This window comes from Phalacrocorax carbo, chromosome 6, assembly GCF_963921805.1.
Source record: "Phalacrocorax carbo chromosome 6, bPhaCar2.1, whole genome shotgun sequence".
In the NCBI taxonomy this organism is placed as follows: Eukaryota; Metazoa; Chordata; class Aves; order Suliformes; family Phalacrocoracidae; genus Phalacrocorax; species Phalacrocorax carbo.
The window spans coordinates 52,346,436-52,369,974 of NC_087518.1; the positions used below are offsets into that span (position 1 = coordinate 52,346,436).

The 23,539-nt window shown below is 40.7% G+C and overlaps 1 protein-coding gene across 1 annotated transcript; it reads right to left on the minus strand.

The window, feature by feature from the left end:
• Positions 1–310: 310 nt before the first annotated feature.
• On the minus strand, positions 311–23,501 carry CFAP57 (cilia and flagella associated protein 57). Its single transcript, XM_064455322.1, has 22 exons — positions 23,342–23,501; positions 22,630–22,946; positions 20,875–21,161; positions 20,512–20,689; positions 19,399–19,551; positions 18,750–18,889; positions 17,891–18,056; positions 17,394–17,507; positions 16,682–16,894; positions 15,891–16,064; positions 14,572–14,733; positions 13,939–14,094; positions 11,709–11,802; positions 10,635–10,825; positions 9,457–9,630; positions 8,167–8,325; positions 7,617–7,760; positions 6,347–6,463; positions 5,260–5,394; positions 5,033–5,176; positions 1,022–1,148; positions 311–733 (listed from the first exon to the last, which is right to left on the minus strand). Exons 1-22 carry the CDS (start codon positions 23,499–23,501, stop codon positions 522–524), a joined length of 3,717 nt encoding a protein of 1,238 aa, XP_064311392.1. The 3' UTR covers positions 311–521.
• Between the last annotated feature and the right edge of the window lie 38 nt (positions 23,502–23,539).

Sequence of the window (23,539 nt, forward strand, 5' to 3'; positions counted from 1 at the left end):
GAGGACAAGGGGGAGTGGACACAAGTTGCTCTTGGGGAGATTCCGATTGGACAGGAGAGGGAAATTTTTCACAGTGAGGACAGTCAACCGTTGGAATAATCTCCCCAGGGAAGTGGTTGACTCAGCCACATTGGCTGGACAGGGTACTGGGCCATCTTGTTTAGACTGTGCTCTTCCTAGAAAGGTTGGACTAGGTGATCCCTGAGGTCCCTTCCAACCTGGGATTCTGTGATTCTGTGATTCTCTGATTTTTCAAGAGAAAGGTGCATACCTGCCCTAGCATGAAGGCACAAGGATCAGTCTTGCTCTAACACAAATTTATTTTTTTTTGATCTTGGCTCCTAGGTCTCATGGAAAGGGCAGATTCCAGGAAAGTAGAAGGGACTGAAGGTTGCTGCCTTGGGTTCAGAGCAGTGAGTACTGCAGAAATCCTTCTAGTGGAAAAGAAGAGGATCATGGAAGTCTAATCTATGCTGTTGCATTTCTGATCTTGCCAGGAGAATATACATCCTTGAACCAGGTCACTGCTGCTGTGTCTTGTGGCTTCTTTCCAGATTCAGCTTAGGAAGATTTCCATCTAGGAGAGGCTGAACTGCAAGGAATTGCTGCTTTTCCTGGATTTGGTCTCGCAGGTGCTGAATTTCTAGCTGCTGCATTTCTATGATTTTCTCACTTTCCTTCTCTGCATTCAACCTCAGGATAGCTGGGCTGGACAGCAGTTCACTGGAGGGAGCTAGAAGATAAAATCAGAGATGACAGAGGAGAGTAACAAAGGTCCATCTTGCAGAATTTTTTGGCATGAACAAGGAAAGGCATCTTTCAGGGCTGAAGGACTAGAGCTAAATAGTAAGATTCTGCAGTATTTAGCAGCTTCCACAACTAACATTACAATATAACAGGTACCACCAGGCAGACAAGCTGGAATGATATGGAGACAGTAACAGAATTGTTCACCAAGGACAAAAAGGACTTCTGGAATAAGTACTGACAATACAGAAAACATAGAAGAAGGACTATTCACCTTTGTCTTGAATTGCTTTCTTTTTCTTGGTTAATCTTAGTGTTGACTGGAGGTCATGTACCTGGGTGTGGGCCACCTTCAATTCTTGCCGCAAGTCATTGATTTCCTTAATCAGAGTCACATTTTCCTGAAAAACCAATATGCCCTATGAGGGAAAACACAGGTACTGTCTGGCTCAGCAAAACCTATCTTCATATCCTTGGGAAAGACACTGGACAGTACAGAATCAGTATCACAAGCAGAAGATACAGGGCAATCAGTACAGTACACAACATTTCAGATAAGGCCACAGTAGATTTTACACAAAATATGACAGTATTCAAACTGTGTTAGCTCAGTAAGCTAATATTTGTTTTGCTTTTCTGATTATAGCTGCACTCCAAGGTATCATCTTCCTTGTCAATTCCACAGGGAAGCTCAGGTCCCTTCCTGGATTGATCCAATTAATTCAGAATTAACGTGAAGAATTCCAATTTCTCCCTCCAGTGTGTATTATTTTGCTTTTCATTTGCCACTATGTGTCTGTTCACTTAAATTTTCTGTATCTCCTTGCAGTTCTTCAAAGCCCTCTTCATCAGTTCTGACAGACATCACTTTCCAATCACCCTTCCAAATTATAAGAAATATATAAAGCATATGGAGAATTGAGATACCTACTGCTAACATGCTGTTATGAGGAAAAGTCGGCCATGTATTCATCTTCTGTTCTTTTTTTAGTCAGTTTTCAACTCATAAAAGCTCAGTCCACTAATTTTTTAAATAGCCTACCACAAAGCATCTTGCTGAAGGAGTTGTGAAAGTACAAGTGAATGTACTTTACCCAGTGTTGTGACAGATTCAAAGACTTCAGCAAAACAGTATGGGCTAATACTAGTGAAGGATGATAAAACAGTTGCACACGATTCAGAAACAGGAGCACCAATAACTAAATATTTATTTTCTGAATTCAAGAGAAGTGGAATTGTATATTTACCTCTTATGAAGACGGTGAAATACCTTATCACATCAACAGGCAGTACAAATGTTAAACAGCTGCCATGATACTTGAACAAAGAAAAGCAACTATTACAGCTACCTGTCGTGGTTTTTAGAAGTTTTGGAACACAGCACCATTCTAACCCCTGGAACTTAATCATAAATGACAATATTTTAAAAACATAAATGGTCAAAAGGCGTGCTTTGGAAACCTCGCATAATATCAGTTTCAAGCAATACAGAACCCACTAAAACAACAGGAGATAAGAACACGGATTAATGACATTTTCCAATGAAAAATGTGTCTTCAATCTTGATTGTTTTTTAATGATAATTTTGGTTGACAGAGATAATTGTGTTGCCATAAGAGATTTATGAGAGGCACATGACGCAGCTCCTTACAGTATACTCATAAAGTATTGGCACCGCACAACTGAAACCTGATGAGTAACAAAGTGCAACGCTTACCCCAATTATCTGTATATAGATGCACTCAAGGAGTTCAAGTTGGCAGCAATAACTCAAGGTGCATGTATATGGCAAGATTCTCAGTACTTCGCACTAAGACAAGTACACCAACTGAGTTCAGATTCCACTCATCTGGAAGTCACTGAGTGGAGGAAGACTGTGGGATGCGTTAAGGTCTGAACTTGTTGGGCAAGAACAGTTGTTCCTGCAGTGGTTGTGTTGGACTCTAAATGCAGCAGGAGTTGGTGAGCTTAGGCAGCCTGCACTGAAACCATATTTTGTTGACTCTGACTTGTTTAATTCAAGTCTTTAAACACAGATGAAATTTGACTGCTATGCATTTATCCCAGAGCTTGATCCTGAAAGGAACACACAAAGAGGATAACGTCTGAGAATCAGTGAAGTAAATCTTCTTTTGACCAGCTGTCAGGGTTAGGTCACACCATTTCTGTTAGGTGCACTTTAGTCATGAACATCTTCATAAGTTCACTCCAAGTAGTTGAATGCTTCTATCAAATTAAGATCTTGCTTTTGGTCTATTAGACAGTATAATATACAGTACCTTGTATAAGGCAATCTGGGCTATGTAGAAATGTCTTGTTTGGTTTGTGGGGTGCTAAAAGGCTGCTGGTTGACACTGATAATATTTTTCTGAAGAGGCACGCTATCCAGAGAGATTAGCCTTTAACTCAGTCTTTGCATTCTGACAGATAGCTTGCACCGCAATGCAATGATCATGCAATGGATTAAAATAAATGTTCATAGTAAAACTCATTGTCATGGGATGTTGTGGCAAAATACCAATTGTTTCAGAAAAGGGACTTATCAAATGCATGGAGGATGAGGCCATCAGGTACAACTGCATATGATGTCTGGATGCAATCTACAGCCTAGGAAGTCCCTACAGTGCTGACTGTCAGAGACAGGTAGGACATATTATAAAAATGATCATCCTATACATGCTTCAGTTCAAGCAGCGTTACTTCAAGTTTACTCAGTGTGTTCTTATGTATCCAAGTGACCAAAGAAGCCATTATGAATACAGAAGGCTGGAGGGAAAACTAACAATTTAACAATAAGCAACTTGCCAACTGCTAAGAAAATTAAAACTATCTTGACAGCAGAAATCATCTGTTGCAGCAGTCACTAGTGGAATGTGCCTATGAATAGTCACTCAAAGAAGAATGCACAGCTCTGAAACTGTAAGCACAACTGAGGAATAATAGAAATACAGAGCTAGAAGGCTGCCAAGACATCATTTACTTTTTCAAAGCAAGCCCTGACAGAAGTTTGTCTAAACTAGTCTTAAAAGCCCCCCATGAAGGACTGGAAGACCATGATAATTCCTCCTGGTTGTAAAGTCTCATTAATCTACTAGACTTCAGAGAGTTGCTTTTTCTTTGAAGAAACTAGGCTGGTTAGAACCTTTGATATCTTCATCTTCCAGATGTTTTATTAATTTGGTTTTAATCATCATTTCGTGTTAGGCTTACTGATCCAAGACATCAAGTATTATCATTATGAGCTCCATCTGTCACCCAATTCCATCAAGGAAATTCTTCAGGTTATTTTCTGGAGCCATCTCCTTTTGTGCCAAAGGAAACATCTAACACACAGAAGGAGTAAAAATTTAAAACAGGGCCAGGGAAGAAGACTGCTGCTGGCTGCGCCTGAAGAAGCACTATGAATAAATAGCAAAGAACATATGACTGAGGAGGGGACTGAGGTCTAATAAGGAAGCATAATAAAGTAACAATGAAGAAAGGGCTAGTGAGGGGAAAAGGAAATGCTGACTGAGCAGAAGGAGATCATGGTAAGAAGAGACTGTAAAAGACCTAGACCTGTCCTCCCAGGATGTTTGGTGTGGGACTTCAGATCCCCTCACCTCAGATGAAAACAAATTGGATCTTTGGCCACAGCAGTCACAAGTTTACCTTGCCATGTAAGGAGCAAGGATTCTGAGCAAGAGGTCGTTGTACTAATAGGCATGCTCGTAATGTGTTTCTGAACTTCCTCGAAAAACCTGGATGTGAAAAGCAGAAAGTTCTTCTGAATTCAGACCAGTAGGCATGAGACTATGTCGCCAAATAAAGTAATTTTTTTTTCTTTTTCTTTTCTTCCTCCAAAATTAATTCCTATACACCACCACACAGAAAGTACAACTTGGCACTCAGAGAGGTGCAAATTGACTATGATGGCAATTACAAATACTGTGTGGAATCAAAAATAAGTACATTAATTGCTTAAAAAATATCCAGGCAGCAGAGATTCTCTACTTCCTTTTACATTAGGGAGTGGGAGATAAATGAAAGAAAGTATCCACAAAACAGCAGCAATTTCTGACTTCAGAGATCTTGTACTTTTTGTCCAGAAAATTATAGAACTTCAGTAGCTCAATGAATACTATCCTTGAATGGAAGCACTTGAAAAACGTTGGAATTTCTGGCAAGGAAGCAAACCAAAACTGTTTCAAAGTCCTAAGAAACCATAGTGGTAAGCCTACTGAAGTCTCTTCTGTGCAGCTGCTTCCTTTTTCCCTCTCCATACTGCAAGAAAAAGGCTTATTACCTGCACAATGCGCATGTAAGCAGCTTGGTGGACTTCCTGATCCTTTACCACCTTCTTTTTTAAAGCTGCCAAATTCCTCTCAAGGTACTCTCGCTGTCTCATGCACTCCTGCTGCAGATCTGTGTCTACTGCTTCAGTCTCCACCTGAGGGGGCACAGCATGTTGCCTTAGTAATTATACTACCAGAGAAATTCATCTGCAAGGAGAAGTCAAAGGCCCTGACTCACCATGTCTGATTGCTGCACATACTTGGTGTAGAGCTCACGGATCCCATCCTTCATTTTTTTTGAATCCTGAATGAAGCCCACACAGTTATGAAGATCTGTTTTAAATCGTTTGATGAGAGCTTCCATATTTTGCTTCTGCAAGAATTATGTAGGTACATTCTTATTTGGCTCATCAGAGCACTCTATCATGTGCTATTTTCTAGAAAGTCTAGTAGAACTGGTGAAAGCTCTTATATACTTTACTTCCACTTAATTTTTTAAAAATATGTCATTAAAAACCTGCTGGGGATACCAGCATTGCATGTCAAATAACAGTGATAAGTTTAAGCAGTAATATTAATCCATGATACTTGCATTACATGCCAGCATCCAGAGGCCTCATCTGAAAATCAGTGACCTATTATCATGAATGCTATCCCTCACTGTCCTTTCCCAAACAACCTACATTCTTATTTAGAAACAATACGCAAACAGTTAATGAGAGAAGGCAAGGGACAAAACACAAATCAGACACATGCACAACTTGATTTCACATCAAGATTGCCTTCTCGTCCTCACTTGCTTTCTACCAGGCCCCTCCACCTGCTTCCTCAGTCCTGCGCTGCCTGCTAAGCTCATTCACTTCACTTGCAGTCCTTTTTCTTCCCTCATGTCTGATGTGTTTGTTGCCAAACACGAGGGGTCCTTGTCTCCCCCATTAATAAGCCCACCCTTTACTTCATCCTACCAATGCCTACATATCACTGTAGGTGGTAGCCTATGTGCTGCTCCTTTTTAGGCCAAGTGTCCCCAGATTTCCAGTTTGGGCAGGAGAGGGTAGTCAGCTAAACATTTGCCTCACAGCTCTGTTAAACCTGGCTGAACATGTGTTGATTGAACAAACTGACACACAAATAACTGGATTTTTAAAATATCAACTCTCTAACCTGGTTGCAGGCTTGGAAGTTTTCTGCCTTTTCCCCACCAACCAAAGACTCTGCTGGTCCTTGGACACAATATCCCTGAAGTACCTGTTTGCTCAGATTAACATTTCTGCATGTTCCGTCCCCATGAACTTCATTATGTGGGACGTGCACAGTGGTCATACCTTCCGCCTCTCTCTGTGCATCTCGTGATCAGTTGCCTTTAGTTTCTGTTGTAGTTGTGTGATGTTCAGCTTCAGCTGTGTGCTCTCCTTGTGGAATCGTTCCAGCTCCCCCTCTGTCTGAAAGGAAGCAGGAGGAGGAAATCAGGACTAAAAGGAGACATGAAAAAACAACACATAACAGGAAAACCAGAGACTGGGAATGAGGGAGTAGATCCCCCTTCAGGTTGAATTACATCAGGAAAAAAGTCACTTTTGGAACAACACTGCCCTCTGTCAGAATATACAGAAAATACAAAAATGGATATTCAACTCCTTTTTGAGCTACAGGTATTTGAGTGATGTGATGCCCCTTCATTTCCTTGAGCTGAACTGGAGCTTTACTGTTCCATCTGAATAAAAATGGGTGACATGGAAATTAACAGTCAGTATTGGGAAGAGTAAGTGCAGCCGATAGTGAAAAGAGACAAATGCATTGATAAGCTGTGGCTATGTATGTAGAACACAGAACAAAAAAAGGAATAAGGGTACTACAGCATTTACTGGAATGAGATGGTGACCAGAAGAGAGAACAGAGCTTTCATCGTGCTAGTCTGACATACATACAAATTGGTCATTAGTTTACATTTTATTTAAAAGGCTTTTCTTCTGAATAAACAGACTTATGAAAACTAATAGGTCATGGATTAGCTATGTCACCAGAGTCCTAATTTGGCTGAGCTAATCTATGGAGAGATCACAGTAAGTTTCTGTCATAAATAAGTTGCCTCAATGAATTTGCTGCAAGCCAAGTATGAATGCATGGAAATTTTCCACAGACCAGCTGCTAAACAGTAATTTGGCCACGTACCTAACCCCTAAATGGAGTTATGCTTGCATAAATCTGCAACTTTTCTGAGAGACGTTCACTCTCTTTTCCTCCAGATCAGTAAAGGCAGTATCTTGCAAACTCTACATGGTATGTGGAGGGCAACCACATAAGGACAAGATCTATTTTTAAGCAACACCGATATTACTTGCAGTCTGGAATTAAATACTGAAACAGGAGCATGTCGATATGCTACTGTGTCGATCACTAGTAGCATGTGATAGAAAATTAAATAGCAGCTATTGTGCACAAGTATTTTTATTAGCTGTAAAGATATTGAATCAGTGCTGTGTAACCTTGAAAGAAGTCAAGGAACAAACAGGGTGGAGCCTTCCATGGGACTTGCAGGGTCGTCTTTGTATTCAAAGGACTTAGCAGCAGAGGCCAAATGACAGTGTTACTCACTTCACAGATCTGCTCCTTCATTGTTTTGATGTCATTTTCCCGAGATCCTATTTGCTTCTTAAATTCTTCTATTCTGTAATCCAGGACAAACTTGAACTTTTCCAGTTCCTGATTTTTCTTTTTCAGGTCATATATATGCTTCTCCTGGCAGAAATAGGTACAGAGATCTGAATCAGACACAGCACACTCAAACAGATCCCTAGGACAAGGCATAGATATGGTAGAGGCAAAGCCAGTAGTGACAGATCTAGTGGAAGATGGACTTCAGTCACACATCTAATACAGATGGGGTGGGAAGGGAGTGGGGTAAATAATGCAGACAGCCATCTACAGATCCCAGAACAGGGGACAAGAAACCAAACATCCTGAACTTCAGCTTCCCGAGAAAAGCTTAGAATGTCAGGAAAAAACTAAAATCTCAAACTAAAGATCGCAAATTCTTTAGGTTAAAACTGAGTTTCCAGTCATGTGATATTATCACAACGTGGTACTATTCAACATCTGTACTAAACTTAGGGAGAGTGACTCAGCCAGTTGTCCAGTTTCTCACCTTATCTTGGATAGTGTCAGCTCTCTCTTGAATCTCTGACTTTAGTGCCAAGATGTCCTTCTCCAGTGACTTAATGATGCCTTGCAGCTTGTGCTGTTCCAGTGTCATTTCCTCAATGTCCCTGTTTCGCTCCTTGAGCTCTTTCTGTAGGCTGTTCAACTAGAAAGGCAAGCAAGTAAGAACTTAACAGCCTCCAGAAGCTGTGCACAACTCATCCTACTCTGTAAGATACCTTGTAGACAGTGTGGGATAAAAGATACCAAATTAAGATATGATGAAGGAGCATCACATAACTTAAATACCTGCAACTTAAAAGGGGGTTGAATATCCATTTTAGCATTTTCTGTATATTCTGGTGGAATACTCACTGTACTACAAGGAATCAAGGAATTTGCATCTATAAGCAAGAAGGGTATGGATATTATACTCAAGCATCAGCTTCAAATAACACTCAAGCAATGGAAAATTATTTTAAGGTTATCACTTGTCATACATCCCTAAAGACGTCAAAAGTAGACTGGAATGGTGCCTAGTTCATAGCTCTTGAGTACTTTCAAAATCCCTGCCTCAGTACTAAGACCTGTGAAGCCAAAAAGGTTGGAACCAAGGAATGGTGCAGGTCAAACTGTGAGGACCCATGAAGAAATGTGTGATGTCTAAAAGACAACAGAACTGAAGACAGTACCATAGTAATGGAGGGTATGAAGGAAGAGAACCTCTCTGTCTCCAGACAGATACTGAAGAAACAGAACAGAAAAAATGTCCCTCTAACATCCTTAGGCAAATGTAATATCCAGCTAGTAAAAGATCTAAAAGGTTTTATGCCTCCTTAAAAATCCTAGGAGTAAAACCAATAAAAAATGATAATGCATACAAAACACAAAGTGTTTATTGCACCAAATGAAGCAGCAGAAGTATTTTTCTAACACAGTGACACATTAGATCTTGGAAAAATGAAAAGGTTTGTTTCTTTCCCATCACAGGATGAACAATATTATTATTCATAATTTAAAACTATATAAGATAAAAGAAACTGTACTAACAAGAACACACCTCCTCTATCATCTATCTCTAATCATATCAGCAATACAATCAGCACACAGTTGTTTCTTCTGCCCAAATATTCTAAAGCATTCAAACTGATATAAGAAGGGGCTACTGTTCTTATACCAAATGCCACTTATTTACAGACTAAATTAACAGACTAAGCTGACATGCCATTAATCACATCCAATCCTCAGCAACAGGTCTCCACATACAGGTCTGATCCTATTGCAGAATAAGAGATACCCTTTTATTCATGACTCCTGTTTCTCCTTTCAGTTGCAGGTTTGATTCCCTTTCCTCCAAGAGCAGTCTCTCATACTTTATTTTGATTTCCAGGATTTCTCGGTCTTCATCTTCTTCAATTTGCTTCCTAATTTCTTCATGTGCTTGAAGCTGCTGCCTGATATCCTCCTCTGCCTGCAGTTAAGGAAAGTAAACTTTAGAGAAGACAACAGTAAGAAACTAATAAAGAGGAGAAAAATTCTTTATTTTTAACTGTGTTTCTCCTGGGAGGATCTATATTTAGTGGACTCTTCAACTGCAGCAATATAATTTAAGATAACAACTTCTTAGGGGATTAAAGTAACTTTAAAAACTGTTAAGACAAACATAAAAATATCTTCTTGAAAAAAAATTATTCTTAAGGCTTGGATGCTTCAAGTTAGGAACCTGGCCCAAATACTAACATCAGCAAACTTGTTCTGGCAGCAGAAAATGCAAACATGTGTAACACTTGAGAAGATCTTTTTAAATTGCTGTTTCCTGTGGATTAGGACCAACAACCATGCAGGCTTGGGTCAGTCTCTGTATGCCTCTCTTCTCACATTCATTCCTCACATTCTTTCCAAATTGGTATTGCAACATTGGGCTGCAAACAGTAACGTTGATAGCATTTATTGACTTTAGATATATAAGGTTCAGTCTTCTGGCTGTCCTTTGTCAAACCAAGTTTTTGACCTTAATGTGCAGCAGTGTTTGAAGTATTCAGGGTATTTCCCTTTGTTCCCCAAAACTATGCAGGCAGGAAACTCAGGGAGTCAAGAATGGCATTCACCATTTTAGAAATGTTCTCTCTTCACTAGAACAATATGATTGACGCTTTCTTCAATTACAGTAAATGTATCATCTAACCCGCATTAATAAACAGGAATTCTTGGGTCTATGAGAAAGAGAAGTGAAGCTGAGAATGCCCAAGAGTATTAATCTTAGCGGGTTACTTACTCAAGATATGAAGCCCAGAAAAGTTGGTAACTCAGCTGGGTTTTCCTCATTACCATTCTATCTGTCAACATATTTCCCCAATGTTACAGGCATATTAGGATTTGCATGGAGGGAGCCAACCTCTCCTCTCCTAGGGAACATTTTATCACAGTCGGAAATAAACTTAGTCAATAATTCAAACTGCAAATCAAGTTTCCTACCTCTTCCAGCAGAACAGATTTCTCATTAAGTTTTTTCTCGTAATATTCTGTTAGCTCATTCACAGCCCTGCTTTTGCTTTCCTCCAAATTGTGCAATTGTTTCTCATATTCCTCCTGCATCCTCTGGGATTTCACTTGCAGCTCCTGGTATTTCTCATTTTCCATTAAGAGTTTCTGATTACTGTCAGATTCTGGTAACAAGAAACGTGGAATGGATAAAACTAATAGAAAAGAGAGGTGTATTCTATCCTTCTATGGTCATCAGTGTCTTATTCTCTACTGCCTTTTATGCAGCTGGCTGCAATAAGTTCCACTAGAAGCACTTCATTGCGTTCTTCATCAGGGGTTTTAGACTCTGTGGCCATACAAAATTTTATGTTAGAAAACCACCTCTTGAGTTTCCTGCCCTTCCTTTTACTTACCACTTCACTAATAATGCCTGTTCCAAAGCTGTCATTCACCTTTCTCAGTTGTGTCTCTGAAAATTCTGCTATATCCCTGCTTGCTGCAACAGGACAGAATGTTGTTCTGGTCCAGCTTGAACAAGTCTAAAACCTACACCAAAATCTCCTACTCTGCCATTACAACAAACTAATAACAGCTAATTCAGGCATTCCCTTGAGATGACAACTATGTCAGAGCCGTATAAGTACAACTGTTAGAGAGTATGAGCAGGCAATGGACTCATTTATGGGTGGACTTGCTTTTTATAACTAATTTGCAGTATTTCTGCCTTATCTTGATTATAAATCTGGTGTCTAGGTGCTTGTGTGTTGTGTGCCTCCTCGCTGAACTGTACGACTTCACTATTCTTGCACAGTAAGCTACAAGATAAATTAAGAAATTACTAATCTCGAAACTCAAACATCTAAGATACAGTGCTCATGTGCATGTTCTTGTCATGGTCATATGTGTGGTGCAGTTTAGACAAACTTTTGATCTGCAATATGTGTATGGCATACATGCATTTTACCTTGTACTTGTACTCTAGTAATCCCTCCCTGTCACATTACTTGCTATGAATCTAATGCACTTCCTCCAATTTCTAGTTATAAACACTTGTTATAGTCTAACCTAGCTGTTGCACCTCCCTGGCCTGTTTATTCATCAGCTCAGACAGTTGAAACTGGTGTTGTAGCTCCTGTTTTTCTTTCTCTGTCTGTAAAATCTGGGGGGAAAAAAAAGAAAAATACATTTTAATATGAAACTAGGCAAAGCAGTGTCCAAATCGTTTGTGCTCCTGCCCATGTTGGGGAACACATACACAACAGAATTTATGTTTGAAGTCTCTTACCAAAATTCAGATGCCATGTGTCACTAAGGCAAGTTTTCCCAGAATTTAGTTTGTTATGACAAGTTACAAAACTATGGAAAGCTAAGGGAAAGTAGCAAATGGAGTTCATATAATACAAGGTACTATATAATACTAATCTTACAAGATACTAAGCTCACAAGAAAAGTTTGTGAGCTACAAAAGCCTCCGTTTCTTTGTGTGTGCCTGCCTGAGAAGAATTTGCAGTTCCACAAATTGTTGTCCAGATATTAAAGTTCAAGCTGCTTCCTCTCTCACTTGAAGCAGCCTTGAGGTCCTAAAACACAGGCATTTGCATAGAATGATGTAAACCTAAGCAAAAATGAGTTTTGTGTGCCATTTGCTCGGAATGTCTGACTACCACTACAAATTACTTAATCTTCTAAAAAGGCACAAAGAACTGGAACAAGGAAATGGGTGAGAAATTTCCTGGAAAAGTTGGGAATTGCACCATAGGTACATTTTTTTCACTTTCTTCTCATAATAGCTGCAAGGGTCTTGCATAAGCAGAAATACTCCATTTGCCTGCTGGACACAACTAGAAAGGTTAGCCCCAAGCCTGTCCAAATCTGTTGTTCAGTTTAATCTTAACGCATTCTGATTCTCAGACAGGAAGTACAACTTGCCGCCTTAGAAGACTTTTATTCACCTTCAAAGGCATTTCCTTGCAAGTCTATAACCAACAAGCCTGAAGAAGTTTCAGTGTAGCTGAGGTTATTATAACTCTATGGCCAAGCGCTACCTATGAAAAGACCTGAAGGACTGCAGGAGAAAACCAGCACAGGTAAAACACAGGCAGAGGAATCTATAAGAAGTGAAATGGTTTTCTTGTAAAAGCTGTCAAGCTGTACAAAAATAAGGAAAAAGAGAAAGGTTAAAACTCAGGCTACTTAAGTGCAAAAACCACAATGAGAAAAGCTGAAGAGCCTGAGGAACTACTTGAAGAAAACATTAAAATGAATAATTAAACTTCCTCAAAAAAATCCAAATCAGAAACCTGCCAGAAAGTTTATATGGGCAAAAGACAAGAAAGCTATAAAAGGAGCACTTGAAAATGGCAAGACCATAAAATAATAAAACTAGTAAGCTTGGCAAGCTTTCACACTGGAATCCTTCTTTATGTGGAGTCAAACTGAAATACTGCTTGAAGGGACTATGTACAACTCAACAAAATAAGCAGTAACAAATCACCAGGACAGGATAATATTCATCCAAAAGCTCAAAAAGAACATGAGGTTGACAGAATTGAATCATGTGATATGTAATCTCTCACTTCAAGCCATCTTACTGCCAGAGAAATTGCTATGGGACCACTTGCCTTCTATATCTAAAAATGGTCCAGAAATATAGCAAATTACAAGCCAGAAATCTGGTGTGTCCACCAGACAGGTGGACAGAATAGAATTAACAGACACAGATAAATAGGACACTGGGAAGAATTATCGTGGCTTTTGCCTTTCAGGGAAGTTCTGCTTCTTGACCACAGAGAAATCAATAAACGTATGGACAGAAGAAATCCAGGGAATATATTTTACTTCTATTTTCAAAAAGCATACAACACACCTCAGCAGACATTCTTAAAAAAGTGAAGCGGCCAGGGCATAAAGAAGGCGGCATTAAGAAGAATAATTGTTGGATCCTGTAGCAGCTGCAACCTTATATGTGACAGAGCTTTTAAGGCATGGTCCTGTTTCTACTCAAGGGTGGTATAGCTTACAGGTCCTTGGTCACAGGCAGCATTTAATGCTGAACTGTTTTTATGTGAAGATATTTATAGGCTACCTAGGAGAACTCTTGCATCACCTTGTACTTACAAAAGACTTGACTCAAAGGTAGCTTTCTGCTTTACAAATATCAAGAACTTCTTTACTGGAAAGGGATGCTCCTTCCTTTTTCAGATGCTTTATGGCATTCATACATATACAAAGCAAGCTTAAATTCAACTCTTCAGTGAAAGATTTGTGGTATTTGGTTCTACAATATGAATCATACCTGGTGTTTGGTTTTAAGGGACCCTATTTCCTGAGTGAAATTCTCTTCCAATTCCTTTATTTTTTCATTACAGTATATGTCCTTGAGACGTAGCTGGTAATCATTTTCTGTCTGTAGCTCTTTCACACGAATTTGCAGGTCTAGCATTGTCTGACTCTGTTAGGACATGGATGAGAAGATAGTTTTAACAGAGAGATTATTTGCCATTAGCAACAGCTTGTTAACGATGTTTTATTTACATGCACGTATTTATGAAAGACAGCCTTTGCAAAGAATTTTCAGAGACAGCCAAGAAGAAGTTCCAGAAGTAAGGTCCCTTTTGTTATCTTACAAGATGGTTCATAGAAATGCAGCTCCTGACTTCTCTAATCCATTAAAACTGCTTTCAAGAGATTAGGGAAAGTATTAGAGAAAAGTCTAAACTTTTCTCCACACTCACTGTTCACACAATGCAATTTGCATATTAAAAGCAGCTGCAGCTACTTGCTATAACCTCTTTATGATGAAAGCTGTGCAAGCCCTCTTAAACACAAAGCTGTATAGGAGCAGCTAGTCACAAACATCATGGAAATGTAACTCAAAAGCTATATACTAGGAATCCTATGGTTCATGTTCACAAGTTGCTCCTCCTACCTTCTCTTCTATATCTGATCTCATCATCAGCACTTCCTCAGCATACTCAACTTCCTTTTCCCATTTCAGTATCCCACCTCCTTTGTCATACACTTTCCAGATAAATATAGAGCCATCCTCTGAGGCAGTCAGCAGAAATAGGTCATCGTTTGTTACGGACATCTTAGAAGGAAGAGACAACAAAATAATAGTAGAGACAAGGAAGAATGGGGAGACAGTTTGAGTTCATATCACATTTTTCTCCCCACCTCCGTAGTCCCTGTCATTTCTACCACAGAAAGTCAACAGTGGAAATATTAACACAGCCCCACTACCAACATTTAGATTATGTCCTCTACTCCTGCTCCATCCTGGTCAAGGCAACAGGGGAAGGGAAGGAAAAGAAGAACACATGAAGACACTGGATCTGCTTCTGCTCTCAGAGCTGTAGGAAGATTTTTAAAATGTGGAACAGAAAAGACCTTCTAGACAGATATAGCACAGACAGGCAATTTCTATGATAGTTCCAAAGTTCTCTAGTTTTTTGTTTGAGAAGTTGTTTAAACAACAGATGGCTAAATGTTTTCTTTTGAATCTGCAAATAAGCCCACAACAACTATCTAGTAATAACTGCTGTCACCTCCTCCAGACCTCCTGTGCCTGTGTGGCCTGGTATAGAGTACCTGGTAGCTGACACAGCTTACGAGCAAGGTGAAAGAAGAGTTCCCATAACTGAAGTCCATAGCCCAATATTGGACTGTGCAGCTCTAAGTCAAGGTGCTGTATTTGACAGTGATAGTTACAATGCCAAAATTACGAACAGTTTTAACAAGGCAGAACCTGTGGCTTCCTGGAGAAAGTGCACTGAAACGTTCCGTGGTTGCAGGTGCTACTCACCACATCCCCACCTTTCAGACGCTGTTCATTAGCCTTATAGAAATACACTCTGCTTAGCAGACCAGCACTGCCATCTTTTCTGCTCTTTACCTGGGCAGCAAGTTGCTTAATACATTTATCTCATTCCTCCTTCCATTCACACAAGAGGTTTTCAAGCCTGCATAGCTTTATCTTCCCCTTTCCACAAAGAGCTTTATCAAAGTTCACCAGCAGGGATATACCATGTCATGTATCCTGGTGCAAGCCACTTTTTAGCCAACAGCAGCTTATCCAGTGACATCTATTTCTAGAGACAGGGCTTCTATAGATGCTGTAATATTCATTCTCACGTGCAGGCTCAACATTAGTTTTAACATATTATGCTATGAAATGGGAAGGAGAATCAACACTAAAGGAGGTGTGTGCAGCTGGTATTGCAGGGAAAAGAAAGCACTCTGTGTTACCTTTGTAACAGCACCTGCATGGGCCTGATACTCGTTGAAATCCTTTGTCAAAGGTAACGGGTATTTCATAGTTCGAATTGTCCCCAGAGATGTACCAACAAATACCATGCGCCCAGAATGAGAAACAGCTACTGCAGTATAAACAACACCAAAAGCAGACATTTCATGCTGGATCTAAAAAAAAAAAAAACAAAACAAAAAACCAAAACACCACACAAAACCCTCACATTACATGAAGTTTCCCAATACTATTTGATTACTTATTGCATGAGCAGTTGTCATACCTCTACCTGCAGCGAATAATGCAGTTAAAAGAATCTACGTGCCTATAGGAGTAAAGCCATGAACAATAATTAGTATTAAGCTTCACAGATATGCACTCTTAATATTTCAAGCCAAGGTCCACAGGTTATCACTTCTGAAAGATGCAATGGTAATCACATACGATTTACTACTTTTCTGGAAAAAAAAAAGAAAAGCGCATAGCCTACCGTGGTAGATGCAATACGCTGGTATTTCAGCAAAACAGTTGATCCAATATTGCCAAGTTAGTTTGTTAGCTGGATTAGAATATTTCTAGGTAAATCCAAGTAAAGTTATAAAAATACAAAACTACAACAAAATCTCAGGTTTCATGGTAAAGCACATAAGAACACTAGAAAAGTGTCAGTAAATACCGCAGCTATCAAAACAAGACTGATTCCTTCTTACCAAATGGATGACAAAGAAATCAAAGCACTAGTACCCTCCCCAGAGAATTTAGCAAAATCCCAGAGTGTTTGTTAGCTCACCGAAGACTCTGAAATTTCTTTGAGAGTTTGGTCAGATCCAACAGCAAAGATGACTTTGGCATCAGAAGACAGGGCAATGCTGCTGTAGCTGCATGACTTGAGCACACACTCTGACTCCCGTTTATCTGTCATCATGTTCCACTCATACACAGCACCATGGGTGTCACAGGAGACAAATTTAGCATCATCTGCACTCCACTTAACTGCATATATCTGGCAAAAGCAAAACACACCAAGGAGCCCAATGTTTAAGTTATAGACATACAACACGGAGTCATTCTACTGGTAAATCCATGGCAAGTTTGGAATCATACTTGTAAGTCTTACTTAAAAATCCCTAGAAGGTTCTCAACTAATTCCATTTTAGCATTAATTAAAAAAAGTCGGTAAGAACTACTTTATTAAAACACTGCCAGGAAAAAGCTTATTTCAATAATAAGCAGTATGTTTTATTTTTGTAATTTATTTCTGGGATATTTTTCCTGGTTCTGCTACCTGAGAATCATACACTTTCAATTTAAGGAGAGACTCTTTAGATGTATCTAGCGCATGCATACATAGACTTCTGACCAAAGAAAACTGACTTTTGTATTTCTCTTTTTAATTTTTGGGCCCATTTCTGATTCAAGATTGTACTTTACCTTTTCAAAATACATCTTACCAGCTAGTTCATGCTTTAATGAGTTGTATCATATAGGATTTGTTTACTAACCTTCCCACTGTGTCCTTTCAGATTATTAATATTCTCAAAGGTGATGCTGGAATAAATTTGAATCACATTTCCATTAACAGCAGCAAAAAGATGGCCTCCATTACTGAATGAGCACTACAAAAATAACATAACCACCCATTATTGTAGATGCAGTGGATGAAAAAATTCATGCACTGAATTCCAATGACATCATCTAATACCAGAATGTTAGGCAAAAAGAAAACTCCGTGACATAGTTCGCCTCTTACTGCTTTCTTAACTGGTACTTTCCCCTGTAAAGTTCAGTCCTTGAGTATTTCTGAGCAAACTACCCCTTCTGCTGCTTCCCAGGTCCACAGTTATGCATCCTCCAGGCTTATTTTCCAACAGTCAGAATCCTTTATGCTCTGATATCCTAAATCCTACTAGGATCTACTAGAGGGGTTTCTATCTTCTGTCATGTTCTTCACCACTCTGTGCCGTATAACCACCCAACTTCATTTTGCATCACTCCTTACCTCTCTGCACTTTCTCACAGCAAACTCCTTGAAGACATGCATGTCCTCATACAGTAGACTTATAAATCGTAGTTTGTCAGAAAACCCAACTAAACAGAAAAGGCCAGTGGGATGAAGTGATACTGCGTACGCTTCCTCTCGATATTCCTTACACAGCTCCAAAGTGCTGAAAGAGAAAACCATTGTGTGGTATGGAACAGTACAAACTGCCTATGCACTCCTTACAGGACAATATCTGTCCCGGCAAGGACACCTGCAGCTACAACCTGACTCTGCCTTGTCCTTGAGGAAATGTGTTGTTATTCAGTTAAGCAATGATCATACAGATGTTACAGGAAACAAAGGCAAATCTGAACTTTCTGGTTTACAGAGAGGGTGAGGAAGGTGCAAGGGCAAATCCTTGTTTACTGTAATATAATGAAGAAGGTAAATGAACCACTGATTGTAAACCTGCAGAAACATCTCTTCTGAGATTTTTTTTCCTCCCCCTTTCCCTCCATACAGCCTTAAAAGCTTGAGTCATTTTGCTTAAGAACTATGGCCACAAAGCAGGAAATGAGACAACAGTATCTTAAGACAAAGCTGAATGAAACATTCCTGAAGATTTTTTTTTCCAAAGCACATGAGAAGTCTGACACAAAAATGGCATAATAGGAAAGGCTTTGGATTCTTTTGGCACTGGTTTTAAAGGCACTGTGTATTCACACTCCCCAAATCATGTCAGTAAGACCATTTACATCCCACACCACACAGGAATTTTACCAGAACAACACTAATTCATATGAGATTGCTGCTGTTGCCTGCTAAATGCAATACACAAGAAAGCAAGAGGTAATAACAAACACAAACAACTCTTTACTTTGTCTTGTAATTCCAGATGCGGACAGATCTATCCAGGGAACACGTAGCAAGAATGGGTTTCCATACACAGATGTCCAGACCAGTGATCGAAGCAGAATGCAATGGAAAATTCAGATATGCAAAATAAGCTGCCTTCTCCTGAGAAGCAATAAGAACATAAAAAAAATTACAAATATTTCACTGCAGGCAGTTAAGACAGGTAACAAATCTAACATAAGTCTTTGCACACAGTAATCAAATAGATTTGAGGAAACCACTTAATCCTTTCACTGCAACACTCTGAACATAACAATATGAAAAATATAACAATGTTAGAATCAGTTTTAACTTTATAACTAAAAATCAAGAAAAGTGATGCAGGGAAGATGTAGCCTTCATAGTTCTCATACACTATTGAAAGTAAAACAATTGTTTTGTTGAATAACGTCAGGTGTTTGTACAGAGGGATGCTTGAGCAAGGGGCTACTGAAATATGGCTCTCAGAGAAGCATGCAGAGCACTTCCTGTCATGAGCTTTAGGGGTTCAGATGCTATCTGATGGATTTTATGAGAATGCATCACAGAAAGCGAGACTGAATTGCCTGTGCCATTATAACACACCCCTTACTGGACATGATGGCTGTGGAATGTGATAAAATTGCACTCACCTTCATAAGATCGGCGGGGAGCATAGCAAACATGTAAAGCTGATTTTTACTTGTGTTAACGACCATCGTTTCCTCAGAGGGGCTGAAGCATATACATATAATGTCCTGCCTGACTGACTGTTTTGGCTCACTGCTGAAGAGGTCCTGAGGAAGCTGCACAAGAAATGCATCCCATGGGATATTCCAGGTCTCCATGTTTTAGTAGTAGATGTGTACACACACACAAACTTTTGCCGTAATGCTACTCTAATGAGCATATACATCATATCAGTAAGACAACTTGGATATTTAATAGTACATAACCACTGCAAGGCAGGGAATAGGGAACAAGATAACCTAACTCTATCTTTAGCATTATGGTTGAAAAAAGTATCAGGTGACATTTCAGCAGTAATCTTAAGTACTCCATTAAACAAAAATGAAAATGGTAGCAGAAAAAACATCGAGAAAAAAACCTAGCAAGTGTAAAAATGAAAACTGTCTGAAAATTGTGATCTCAGAATAACAGTTCTTTGCAGTGCATCATTTGGGTTGGTAACAGTCTTATTAGAGGGTCTCATGCACAGGGAAGATCTGACCTTTTAGGCCCAGGGTATAAAGCCTTGACCAGATCATCAGAGTTAAAAGTTCTTATCCAGAGACTGCAGTAAGTCAACGCATACACCTTGCTATAGAACAGTAGGAAATCTTACTAGATTACTTAAGAGTGCACAAGTCCCACGATAGCTATAATAGGCATCTGAGGGGGGAAAAGCTTTGCCTCGGGAAAAAGCAAGCAGCCCAGTCCTTCAAAACTGACTCCAAAAGTCTCCAAAAATATAACTTTCTTAAAGGTTTCCTGAAGTTCAGCAGCCTCAAAAGCACATCTTACCTGTGGGAACATGCAGAGCTACCTTGCAAAAGGACATCTGTCACTTACTTTCAGTGTGACCTCTGGCAACTCCCTTCCTTTCGACACCCCCAGGACGGTTAGCTAACGCTTACAATGTAATTTAGAGATGTGCTAAAAATTTTTCCTAATAACTGAATTGTGAGCACGCCTTGTGCCAGCCCACCCCCACCCCCAACAGGCCTCTGCTGCATAATTGCTTGGAAAAGCTTTTTTCTCCCTACCCAGATTTCTTGACTCTCTTTGTAGACTTGCTTTTCCTTGGTCTTCTCAAACAGAAGAACAACTCCTGGGCTAGACGAACATGCAAAGCCTTTGGAATAAGCTGCAACTGCAGATATTTGAGGCAAAGAATCCTGTTGTGAATTATCTTCAGAGGCCAGTCCACAACAGACATGAGAACTGCAAGCGGGAAATGCATAAAGACTTAAGCATAAAGCAGGACAAAACAAAAAATGTTTATCAGCAACAATCTAAATATTATAACCCGTTCATAAACTAGACAAGAAGGAAAGAAGTGAATGGCTTGCAACTAAACTGCATGCACAAGCATGAAACTATTAGTAACAGTATTTAACAAGGTTTACCTCTCATATTCTTTTGCTGTTGCATCTTCTTCTTGTTCCCTGGGTGTTTTTTTGTACTCTACGCTTGTCTCCCAGCGCCGCTCTCCAGTTTCAAACAAGATAAGTTTGCCTGTGTCAGTGCCACATATAACTTCCTCCTCGGAGAGCCAGGCATGGCACAAGTAGTTTTGCGGCCCTCCCTTTTGTAAATTAATCTGCTTCAAAGTTCCTTCACTGTACTTAAAAAGTTTAAAAAAGCCATTTCCGGTGATACAAACCTGTGTATTGTCTTGAGGACCAAAGCTTACCTACGCAACAAAAGAGAGATAAATTATTTTACACAACTATGTTCACAAATAAGCAAATATTATACCTGTTATGAAGACTTTCAATACCAGATACAGGAAAACAAACAAGAAAAGAAGGTTCATAGAAACATATAGGAATACAGAAGAGACTAAGAAATAACCATCATAAATACATACTGCAGTTTTCTGCCTTTCAAAACTGTGTATATCAATTTTACATGATGCTACAAATACATTAACTCCATCAAGCTAAGACGTTATCCGAATCACAGTGCAATACCAAAGAAAGTTCTCTCTGCCCCTCAGGATTTAATGACAAAAGAAAGACCGAAACACAACTTTACTGCTGATTAGCAAGTTTTTCAGGTAGCAAGCTTCCTGAAAAGCAGGACCTTTCATTCTTAAAGGCCAGGAATAAATTCTCTATATCTGTATTTCAGGCAAACCTTGCTTATTATGCGTACTAAATCACATAATTAGGTGTTTATTGGTGAAAACAGTGGAATAGCCATCTCAATAGCCACTGTGAAGGATAGCAGAGGTAGTTAGACCTCATTTTTCATGCTTAATAGGACTTTAGATAGCAGTTGTCTTTACAGTCATTCTTCTTTCTTTAGGAACTGAGCTCATGAAGTCAGTAGTTCACCCAACCTCTGCCTGTAGCTGTACCCCAGAAAAAATGGCAACTAGGGTCCAACCAACCCATGTACTGAAAGCCTCCCTGCAAGAAAGATGCTAAAAAAGGGCACCCAACACAGGATGCTGGAATTGTTTGAGTGCCATCAGCCTGCTCCTAGTGACTCTTCCTGGGCTATTCCTCCGATCTGCACATAGAACAGTCTGCAGGAAGGAAAAGGGGCATGAGAATGCCGAGAGCTTCCAAGACATGTGTTATGCCTGCTGAGCACAGATGATATATTTAATGAGTGTTTCTGCAGGGACACTTGGGACATGCTGCACATGCACTGGCCAACTGAATTGGCCACATACCATAGATCTGATACGATGTAAGAGAATCTCGGGTGATATGGACGTAAGAATGTTCATAATGGGTCAGAGCAATGGTGTCCTACTGCAGCTGATGCCAAGAAAGGCTACAGAACCTGTACATGATCTACAGTGTGGAGCCCTCTCCTCCCTCTCTTTCCCAGGATAGAAGCCATGTGGCCACAGGAAAACTCTGGCCTGTCCACATATCCTGCAGATTGAACTTAGGTGTTACCTGGTACCCAGTACTTGTTGAACTATATCAGGTCCTTTTATCTGTCTTTTTGAAATAGCGCAGTGGGCTCCCAAAGATCCAATCATTTGTGAATCAAAATGTTAAAAATGAGCTTAGTTTTGGGGGGCAGGAGTGTGCACCCTGGTACCCTGGCACGGCCGGGGGGAACTGAATGGGCCTGGGGCTGGCATGGCGGGCATGGAGCCGGCATGGCGGGCATGGAGCCAGTGAGGGCTGCGCTATTACCTGGCAGGTGCTGCTGCCCGGGCCCTCAATGCGGGCCACCGCCATCAGCTGCTGCTTCTCCCAGAACCAGTAGGTGAGGTGCCCCTCGGGGGGGGCAGTGGTGGCCGCCAGGTACCGGCAGTCAGGTGAGAAGGCCAGGGACACCACCTCCTGCACTGGCAGCTTGGCAGAGGCCAGCACCCTTCGCCGCCGCGCCGGCCCCGATGACAGCTTGTAGACCGCCAGGGATGGCTGATCCGCCACTATCTCTGAGACAGCCAGGTACTGCCGGTTGGGGCTGACGGCCAGCGCCTGCACACCCCGGCTCTTCTCGGTGCCTACGGGGAGGGGAAGTTGTAGTAAGGTGGGTGTTGACCTCTTTTCCCAAGTTACTAGTGATAGGACGAGAGGAAATGGCCTCAAGCTGCGTCAGGGGTGGGTTAGATTGGATATTAGGAAAAATTTCTTCACTGGAAGAGTGGTCAGGCATTGGAACAGGCTGCCCAGGGAGGTGGTGGAGTCACCGTCCCTGGAGGTGTTCAAAAAGGGCGTAGCTGTGGCACTTCAGGGCATGGTTTAGGAGGCCTGGGGGTGTTGGTTTGGGGGTTGGCCTTGATGATCCTAGAGGTCTTTTCCAACCTTAATGATTCTATTATTCTATGAGAGGGGTCAGGGCGAGCCGGGGCCGGGGTTGGGGCCGGGGTTCGGGGCCGGGGCCGGGGTTCGGGGCCACCTGGGATGAACTTGTGCCATTTCTGCTCGAGGTGGAGCCGGAGACAGCCCGCCCCCGCCGCGTGCAGCACGACCTGGTCCTCCAAGAAGCAGACGCCGCCGGCGACCCGCGGCCGGCAGCCGAAGACAGCCACGGGCTGCGCCGCCACCGCCGCCGACATGCTGCCGCTGCCACCGGTGCTGCCGCTGCCACCGTCGC